The sequence below is a fragment of the Coregonus lavaretus genome (genome assembly GCF_964263955.1).
Source record: "Coregonus lavaretus genome assembly, chromosome: 5".
NCBI classification, from domain to species: domain Eukaryota; kingdom Metazoa; phylum Chordata; class Actinopteri; order Salmoniformes; family Salmonidae; genus Coregonus; species Coregonus lavaretus.
The window spans coordinates 46,339,240-46,349,777 of NC_139992.1; the positions used below are offsets into that span (position 1 = coordinate 46,339,240).

General features: G+C 41.6%; 1 protein-coding gene across 1 annotated transcript; it reads right to left on the bottom strand.

Moving 5' to 3' along the window:
• Positions 1-359: 359 nt before the first annotated feature.
• LOC311129966 (uncharacterized protein) lies at positions 360-6,148 on the bottom strand. The gene is made up of 7 exons (XM_084162538.1): positions 5,952-6,148; positions 5,753-5,857; positions 5,549-5,647; positions 5,252-5,362; positions 4,444-4,564; positions 4,036-4,329; positions 360-3,400 (listed from the first exon to the last, which is right to left on the bottom strand). The coding sequence occupies exons 1-7, from the start codon at positions 6,099-6,101 to the stop codon at positions 2,526-2,528; spliced, it is 1,755 nt and encodes a 584-aa protein (XP_084018664.1). The 5' UTR covers positions 6,102-6,148; the 3' UTR covers positions 360-2,525.
• Positions 6,149-10,538: the final 4,390 nt, after the last annotated feature.

The following is a 10,538-nucleotide window of genomic DNA, read 5'->3' on the forward strand; positions in this document are numbered from 1 at the left end:
GACGCCATACACGTGGTCTGCGGTTGTATGTACTGCCAAATTCTCTAAAACGACATTGGAGGCGGCTTATGGTAGAGAAATGAACATTATTTCTCTGGCAACATCTCTGGTGAACATTCCTGCAGTCAGCATGCTAAATACACGCTCCCTCAAAACTTGAGACATCTGTGGCATTGTGTTTTGTGACAAAATGTCCCCAGCACAAGGTGCACCTGTGTAATTATCATGCTGTTTAATCAGCTTCTTGATATGCTATAACTATCAGGTGTATGGATTATCTTGGCAAAATTGAAATGCTCACTAACAGGGATGTAAACAAATTTGTGCACATTTTAGAGAAATAAGCTTTTGTTCATATGAAACATTTCTGGGATCTTTTATTTCAGTTCATGAAACATGCGTTTATATTTTTGTTCAGTGTACATTACCTATAATACAATCTTTATTTTTCTTACTTTTGGCTTTTTGACCTCAACACATTACACTAGTGTAAAAATTACTTAAGTCTGACAAACATCCAACGAGTTTTCAAATGTATTCATGTTGCTCATCTAAGTAAAAAAAAAAAAGTTGTGTTTGATGGATAATAAATGTAGCGTCATGTACTTAATATACATATATCATACACATGCTGTAGTATTAGTTAATTTACAAATGATTGAGTCACCGCAGATGATTACTGAGTGACTATTTATTAAAATCAGACCTGGTTTCAAATGTATGAGTACTTAAAAATAAATGTGTGTATTTGAGTATTTGCAAATACACAGCCCAAAACAAGTACTTCTATTTGGTTATTTGAATGGCTATTTGTAAAAACCAAATAGTATGAGTGTATTTTCAAACACTTATTTCAAATACCTGGGTTAAATGCATGGGAGTGTATGAGTATTTTCAAATACATATAAAAATATTCAACTACTTGTCTTTTCAAATAAAACATATCTAGATACTTACTTGGACAATGTAGGTGAAAGTAATTGAGGTATTTGAAATAGTATTTGAACCCAGGTCTGATTACAATGGGAAAGAAAAGTGTACCCAAATGTGCTTCAGCCCAGCATGTGGCAGTAGGGAATCGGGTGCCTGACCGAGGGATTGAAAATAAAAACATTCCTTAGACGACGACACTTCAACAGGTGACTATGCAGGATAATAAGGAAAAGGGAGGACTCTGTTCCGGCATACATCAGGAGCTTGGTCCAAAACACATGAATGATTATTCAAGCGACAACTTCATAGTTGCTGTCAAAAAGTTTTTTTTTCTTCTCATTACATCAGGTACAGAACGGCCTACACAAACTATGTGTCATACTTTCATCATGTTACCTACTACTGAATTCCAAACTGCCTCTGGAAGCAACGTCAGCACAATAACTGTTTGTCGGGAGCTTCATGAAATGGGTTTCCATGGCCAAGCAGCCTAAGATCACCATGTGCAAATCCAAGCGTCGGCTGGAGTGGTGTAAAGCTCGCAGCCATTGGACTCCGGAGCAGTGGAAACGCGGTCTCTGAAGTAAAGAATCACGCTTCACCATCTAGCAGTCCGACGGACAAATCTGGGTTTGGCTGATGCCAGGAGAACGCTACCTGCCGCAATGCATATTGCCAACTCTAAAGTTTGGTGGAGGAGGAATAATGGTCTGGGGCTGTTTTTCATGGTTCTGTCTAGGGCCCTTAGGTCCAGTGAAGGGAATCTTAACGCTACAGCATACAATGACATTCTACACGATTCTGTGCTTCCAACTTTGTGGCAACAGTTTGGGGAAGGCCCTTTCCTGTTTCAGCATGACAATGCCTCTGTGCGCAAAGTGAGGTCCATACAGAAATGGTTTGTTGAGATCGGTGTGGAAGAACTTGACTGGCCTGAACAGAGCCCTGACCTCAACCCCATCGAACACCTTTGGGATTAATTGGAACACTGACTGCGAGCTGGGCCTAATCGCCAAACATCAGTGCCTGACCTCATTAATGCTCTTTTGGCTGAATGGAAGCAAGTCCCCGAAGCAATGTTCCAACATCAGGTGGAAAGCCTTCCCAGAAGAGTGGAGGCTGTTATAGCAGCAAAGGGGGGACCAACTCCATATTAATGCCCATGTCCTGATCTACAGTCCTCCTGTAGCTCAGTTGGTAGAGCATAGCGCTTGCAATGCCAGGGTTGTGGGTTCGATTCCCACGGGGGGCCAGTATGAAAAATGTATGCACTCACTAACTGTAAGTCGCTCTGGATAAGAGCGTCTGCTAAATGACTAAAATGTAAATGTACCCCTACTGTGCTCACAGAGTAGTGCACTAAGTAAAACCTCAATGTCATTGTAAAGTCTGTGGCCTAAGTTCCTTAACAACCAATCACATTACCAACAGGAAAATAACAGCATGGCTACTTAGTCAATAAATGGTGAAAACTTTGTCAGGATGATGTACATGACCTATAACACTTTTTTTTCTCCTCTTTCTTACTTTTGGCTTTATGAGCTCAAGGGGCAATAAACATTACACTTTAGTCTGACAAAGATCCAATTACATTATTTCTTATGAGTTTTCAAATGTATTCTCATGTTGCTCAACTGACTAAATCCTTTCCCACATGTGTGGCAGTAATGGGGCTTCTCCTCAGTATGAATAAACATGTGTCTTTTAAGGCCACTAGTTTCTGCAAAGCCCTTTGAACACAGGGAGCAGGTGAATGGGCGCTCGTTTGAGTGCCATTGCTTATGTGACGTGAGAGCGCATGATGTGCTGAAAGCCTTTCCACACGGTTTACAACGGTAAGGTCGTTCCCCTGTGTGAAAACGCATGTGCACTAAGAGTTCCCCGGAAACAAAGAAAGCCTTCCCACATACGCTACACAGGTATGGTCGTTCCCCTTTGTGCATCCGGAGGTGTCTAACTAATGTGTGCTTTTGATTGAACTTCTTCCCACAGACTGAGCAGGAGTAAGGCCGCTCCCCGGTGTGTGTGCGTATGTGTATTTTGAGGACTGCTGCACTTGTGTAACTCTTGCCACAGTGTTGGCAAATAGGCCTGTGCATCGGTTCAATGTCGTGACTCTTCTTGTGCAGTTGTAGATATCTCTCCGATTTGAATCTCTTCTCACACTGGTTGCAACGGAACGGCTGCACACTTGTGTGAATACTTTGGTGTCGTTTCAGGTCAGTTGTGCATCTGAAACCCTTCCCGCACTGTTTGCAGGTGTTCTTATTGATCCTCTTGGCTGAGGAGCTCTTTACTGTTTCACTGGATGGCAGTGAGTTCTCAGCTCCTCCAGAGTCCAGGCTCCTGCTGTCCTCCTCTGTTAGATGTTCCTTCCTGATGTGCTGGTGAAGGTCCACCATTTCCCTGTGGGAGAATGGGCACTGGGGGCAGGAGAAGACCTGGGAGGGCATGTCACTAGCCGGTTCTGCAGGCAGAAAGCACAAGAGAGCAGACATACAAAAATGAAGATGCGTTAACATATCCTTATATGACCCGGATCCTGGAGCGTTTGGTACCATGATTCGCTCTATAAAACATATGCGAAGGGCAAACGATGCCTGACCCAAATGAATCCTGGACCTCCCGAGTGCCAACTTATTGTGATTTTGGGACAGATATATTGATGATTCATCCAGACAGTTTTTAAGTTCATTAGCTAATTATTTAGCAATTTTCAGCATTTTCCAGTTAACGTCGCTCGCCAACCAACATCCCATTGAAATGAATGGTTCCCCTAGAGGTGACGGCCATTGTTGGAAACAGCCTTCAGTGTGGTGCTCTCAAAAGCACGAAAATGTCCTTCTCCAAAACAATATACACAGCCACTATGTTTTAAGGTGTTATAAGTAGGAACTGATATCAACCTCTGTAATTCATGATCCTAAGTGTAAACTTTGACAGTGGTGTGAAGCACTTCCTGATTTTCACCTGAAAGTCAAGGAGCGTTAAAAAAACATTACAAATATATGTAGGGAATGTAACATGTCAGGCTTTTACAAATCACTTCAAAATACATGGCGGAAACGGACTGTATCATTATGAATCTCTGAACTTCCTTACCATCCGAGTCCTCTGGTTCACTCAGAGGGGAGGTCCAGTTTGCGTCATCTTCATCCTTTAATCCTCTCTCAGGGTCTTCATTTCTCTCACTTCCATCATCATCATCATCCTCCTCCAAGTTATTTTCACAATGCAACTCTCCTCCTTCCTCTTGGTCTTCCTCACTGTTGATCTTCCACCCCTCTGTGCTCCCTTTCATGCCTTCATGTCCATCGAGACTTGACTTCAGGCCGTGAATTTGAGGAATTGACAATGTGGACAAGATGTTGTCTGCGACCTGGTTGGAGAATTTATCTGGAGAAAGGGAGAATTTTCATCTCAGGAAAGGAAACGGAAAAATGCAATTAACTAATTTACAGAAGAAGAGCACATGGCTAACATGGTTGATATCCTCTTATTAAGACTAACTTTTGCTCAAGTATCCCAGATGTCTATGATGCTGCAGTAGTGTCTTCAGGTGCTCGGGGTCAGAGACAGAATGCCAGAACTCCTCCAGGTCAGAGGGGGCAATGCTGAGACAAGATGCTGTCTGAGAGGATAAAAGGAACATTAAAATGGTTTCTGCAGCTCTAGCTAGGTGGGTGTTTTTTTTATTTTTTATATTCTTGCCATGCATAAGTCATTAAAAAAAAGGCTTTTACATATTTCCACTACACGAGTGCCTTGATTACTTCTGGAAGTTTGTTTGCACAAAGGCTTTTACGGCATTGTTTACTATCCAGCATCAACTTCTTTTTGTTCTATAATATTTCATCAAATGATCAAAGAGCACCTCATGGATTAACTATAAATGTACATTGGGGTGCCAGGACAGAGGAGAGCTTTGACTGGGCTGAGCGGGAGCTGCCCTCAAGCAGGGGCGCGAGACCAAGAGACCAGAGGTGGCAGAACAGAGTGCTCAGGTTGGGATGTAGGGTTTGAGCATAGCCTGAAGGTGAGGAGGTGCAGTTCCCCTTGCTGCTCCGTAGGAAAGCACCATGGTCTTGAATCAAAGAAGCACTCCTCTCCTGTGTGTCTACATTAATCATATAGGATTCAACTTGAGTTGACCAAAAGGATATCATGAACAAGTAGCTTTGTTCCCAAAGACTGGACATTATACAGTGTCATTATAAAAATTGTTAGTGACATCCCTAAGCGTGTGATACTGAAGAAATAACATGACAAGCCTGACCATCTCTAAAGATTTCATCCTATTAAGATATTGAGCCTCTACCTCTGTAAGGTCTGGTACAGGCAGCAGCTCCTCCAGTCGGGAGAGGAACTCCCACACCAGTATCTGCAGTGCTGTGTCATACCGAGGGCCGTAACGTATTGGGAACACCACCTGAGAGAGAGAGAAATAAAACAAGAGTAGTTCGAGCCAATACCTTGCTGGGTTGTTCATTTTGTATGGTCTTTCATCAGTTATTGTAAAACAAGCAAGATTTCACTACTGAGTTTTACATTGCTGGAACATGCTGTCCTATTGACTCTGAAAGCAACAACTATGATTCATTAGGATATTTCCCACCTGGAAGAAGTGCTTCTTCTCAGAAGGGTCTTCCAGCAGGGTTTTGACAAGTTCCACGAAGTTAGACTCCGAAGCCTCCAACTCATTTCTACTCTGTGACTGGGCATGTAAAATGAATGATAAAATAAGCTTTAACAGAAACACAATATAAGCTCCCTCTATTCCACAGCATCCAGACTACTATTGACACTGAAAGTTACATACATCCTCGTGCACAGCATGTACTGAAGAAGTTCTGATTCTGTCCAAATGAAGTTGGATGGTCTGGGGTTCCGGTGGGTTTTCATTGCGAAACAACTCTAAAACCATCTGAAAGCAGATTTTATGAGGATCTTAGTCCAATGACTATTATTCTTTCTTTACATCCATGCCTCTACTCCTTCTCCACCCTCCCACTTCTCACCCTTGCTCTCAGTCCCAGGATGAGTTGGGTCCTCTGCCTGGAGCTCAGCAGCTCTGGAACCATCTCTGTCACCAAAGTCACAAACTCCTCCAGCTTCCCATACTGCATCACATTACGCTCTTGAGCCACTTGCCACATAAAAGCTGACATCAGGCGTAGAGGAGGAACCAGGAGACGGAAAGAAGATAAAGGGAACCGTGGACCTACAGTAAAATAAAAAAGGAGCCAGTATGGAAACATAAGGATTGTGTCAGTAGCCAACTACACAATACCTGTAGCCAACTACACAACACTATTATTGGCTTACCTGCCTGGTCTGAAAACATGGGAGTCTGATCCAGTTTGCTATTAAGACTCTCAACTCTGTCTGCTGAAATCTATGGAAACCAACAAAACAAGAGGCAGTAATTGCAAATCTTGAAAAGATTAACAGTAAGGCTGTTGCAAATTCATTAAAACATTACTTTCTCATTTTATGACTAAATTAATCATTGTCACTGTCATATATTCTGATTAAGGCCCGATTGCCATAAACACATGACTAATTGTTTAACGTTTTCAACAACAACATTTTACATGAATCTTGCAATCTCGTACTGATTTATGTGTGTCCTCTGCTGCTGGTGTTGATATTGCACTCATTTTAACTGCGAACCCAGTGCCAGAAATAGTGGTTTCTTTAGACGATTTATTAGATAATCTTTCATAATACCGATAATTACCGGTCTACAAGTCAGGTCTGGCAACTAGGTACTGTAGCCATACATTTTCAGTTTCTTAGCTAACTAGCTACCTCGGGAAAGTTTGGGTTGGTTTGCCGATGTTTGATAAAAATGGTGAGCCAACTCAGAATTCCAGGCCTCGGTACACCCTCTGGCATATCCTTAGACTTTTTCAGTGCTCTCACATGACGGTCCCTCGCAAGTCTCCATTTCTTCCTGCAGGTATCTGGATCGGAGTTTAAATATGTAGCAATTTCGCGCCAACTGTGTTCGAGAGCCTCTTTGTCGAAATGTAAACGTATTGAGGTATCATACAAGTGCGTATGCTCTTTGACTGCTTTTACGAGACGTTCTTCAAACGATTCAGCCATTTCCCAAGCTATGTAGCTATTTAGCTACATAAGAAGCAAAATAACCGAACATTCACGGTCGTCGTTTAAATATGACGTTTACTTCCGGTTTCTTTTTCTTCTTCTTCTTCTTCTTCTTCTTCTTCTTCTTCTTCTTCTTCTTCTTCTTCTTCTTCTTCTTCTTCTTCTTCTTCTTCTTCTTCTTCTTCTTCTTCTTCTTCTTCTTCTTCTTCTTCTTCTTCTTCTTCTTCTTCTTCTTCTTCTTCTTCTTCTTAGTTTAACAGCGGTTGGCATCCACTATGTTGGATTAACGCCACACACTGGACTATAATATAAATTCATTATACTTTGATACAAAATATATATACACTACCGTTCAAAAGTTTGGGGTCACTTAGAAATGTCCTTGTTTTTGAAAGAAAAGCAATTTTTTTGTCCATTAAAATAACATCAAATTGATCAGAAATACAGTGTAGACATTGTTAATGTTGTAAATGGCTATTGTAGCTGGAAACCAGTCCTGTGTTCCAATGGCACGGTTTTTGCTAATCCAAGTTTATCATTTTAAAATGTTAATTGATCAGTAGAAAACCCTTTTGCAATTATGTTAGCACAGCTGAAAACTGTTATACATACATATACACACACACAATATATACATACATACATACATACATACATACATACATACACAATGCCAGTAAAAACGTTTGGACACACCTACTCATTCAAGGGTTTTTCTTTATTTTTTACTATTTTCTACATTGTACAATAATAGTGAAGACATCAAAACTATGAAAAACACATATGGAATCATGTTGTAACCAAGAAAGTGTTAAACAAATCAAAATATATTTTAGATTTGAGATTCTTCAAAGTAGCCACCCTTTGCCTTGATGACAGCTTTGCACACTCTTGGCATTCTCTCAACCAGCTTCGTGAGTTGGTCCCCTGGAATGCATTTCAATTAACAGGTGTGCCTTGTTAAAAGTTAATTTGTGGAATATTTTCCTTCTTATTGCGTTTGAGCCAATCAGTTGTGTTGTGACAAGGTAGGGGTGGTATACAGAAGATAGCCCTACTTGGAAAAATACCAAGTCCATACTATGGCAAGAACAGCTCAAATAAGCAAAGAGAAACGACAGTCCATCATTACTTTAAGACATGAAGGTCAGTCAATCGAGAACATTTCAAGAACTATGAACGTTTCTTCAAGTGCAGTCGCAAAAACCATCAAGCGCTATGATGAAACTGGCTCTCATGAGGATTGCCACAGGAAAGGAAGACCCAGAGTTACCTCTTCTGCAGAGGATAAGTTCATTAGAGTTAACTGCACATCAGATTGCAACCCAAATAAATGCTTCACAGAGTTCAAGTAACAGACACATCTCAACATCAACTGTTCAGAGGAGACTGCGTGAATCAGGCCTTCATGGTCGAATTGCTGCAAAGACACCACTACTAAAGGACACCAATAAGAAGAGACTTGCTTGGGTCAAGAAACACGAGCAATGGACATTAGACCGGTGGAAATCTGTCCTTTGGTCTGATTAATCTGAATTTGAGATTTTTGGTTCCAACCGCCGTGTCTTTGTGAGAAGCAGACTAGGTGAATGGATGATCTCCGCATGTGTGGTTCCCACTGTGAAGCATGGAGGAGGTGGTGTGATGGTGTGGGGTGCTTTTCTGGTGACACTGTCTGTGATTTATTTAGAATTTAAGGCACACTTAACCATCATGGCTACCACAGCATTCTGCAGCGATACGCCATCCCATCTGGTTTGCACTTAGTGGGACTATCATTTGTTTTCCAACAGGACAATGACCCAAAACACACCTCCAGGCTGTGTAAGGGCTATGTGACCAAGGAGAGTGATGTAGTGCTGCATCAGATGACCTGGCATCCACAATCACCCGACCTCAACCCAATTGAGATGGTTTGGGATGAGTTGGACCGCAGAGGGAAGGAAAAGCAGCCAACAAGTGCTCAGCATATGTGGGAACTCCTTCAAGACTGTTGGAAAAGCATTCATCCTGAAGCTGGTTGAGAGAATGCCAAGAGTGTGCAAAGCTGTCATCAAGGCAAAGGGTGGCTACTTTGAAGAATCTCAAATCTAAAATATATTTTGATTTGTTTAACACTTTTTTGGTTACTACATGATTCTATATGTGTTATTTCATAGTTTTGATGCCTTCACTATTATTCTACAATGTAGAAAATAGTAAAAATAAAGAAAAACCCTTGAATGAGTAGGTGTGTCCAAACTTTTGACTGGTACTATATATATATATATATTTTATTTTTATTTTTTATTATCTCACAAAAGTGAGTACACCCCTCACATTTTTGTAAATATTTGAGTATATATTTTCATGTGACAACACTGAATAAATGACACTGTGCTACAATGTAAAGTAGTGAGTGTACAGCTTGTATAACAGTGTAAATTTGCTGTCCCCTCAAAATAACACAACACACAGCCATTAATGTCTAAACCGCTGGCAACAAAAGTGAGTACACCCCTAAGTGAAAATGTCCAAATTTTCCAGGTTTCGGGCTGTCGCTGGGCAATACAGACTTTCAGCTCCCTCCAAAGATGTTCTATTGGGTTCAGGTCTGGAGACTGGCTAGGCCACTCCAGGACCTTGAGATACTTCTTACGGAGCCACTCCTTAGTTGCCCTGGCTGTGTGTTTCGGGTCGTTGTCATGCTGGAAGACCCAGCCACAATGCTCTTACTGAGGGAAGGAGGTTGTTGGCCAAGATCTCACGATACATGGCCCCATCCATCCTCCCCTCAATATGGTGCAGTCGTCCTGTCCCCTCTACAGAAAAGCATCCCCAAAGAATGATGTTTCCACCTCCATGCTTCACGGTTGGGATGGTGTTCTTGGGGTTGTACTCATCCTTCTTCTTCCTCCAAACACGGCGAGTGGAGTTTAGACCAAAAAGCTCTATTTTTGTCTCATCAGACCACATGACATCAAATCAAATCAAATCAAATCAAATCAAATTTTATTGGTCACATGCGCCGAATACAACAGGTGCAGACATTACAGTGAAATGCTTACTTACAGCCCTTAACCAACAGTGCATTTATTTTAAACAAAAAAAAGTAAGAATAAAACAACAACAAAAAAAGTGTTGAGAAAAAAAGAGCAGAAGTAAAATAAAGTGACAGTAGGGAGGCTATATATACAGTAAAATAAAGTGACAGTAGGGAGGCTATATATACAGGGGGGTACCGTTGCAGAGTCAATGTGCGGGGGCACCGGCTAGTTGAGGTAGTTGAGGTAATATGTACATGTGGGTAGAGTTAAAGTGACTATGCATAAATACTTAACAGAGTAGCAGCAGCGTAAAAAGGATGGGGTGGGGGGGCAGTGCAAATAGTCCGGGTAGCCATGATTAGCTGTTCAGGAGTCTTATGGCTTGGGGGTAGAAGCTGTTGAGAAGTCTTTTGGACCTAGACTTGGCACTCCGGTACCGCTTGCCGTGCGGTAGCAGAGAGAACA

What these genes read in the sequence shown, in the direction of transcription:
- LOC311129966 (XM_084162538.1), bottom strand. Translation starts at nt 6,101, where the DNA reads ATGTCAGCTTTTATGTGGCAAGTGGCTCAAGAGCGTAATGTGATGCAG. An exon ending in TCCTGGGACTGAGAGCAAGG is followed by an intron (nt 5,858 to 5,951) that starts GTGAGAAGTGGG and finishes ATCTGCTTTCAG; the next exon opens with ATGGTTTTAGAGTTGTTTCG. An exon ending in CTGTACCAGACCTTACAGAG is followed by an intron (nt 4,565 to 5,251) that starts GTAGAGGCTCAA and finishes TTATCCTCTCAG; the next exon opens with ACAGCATCTTGTCTCAGCAT.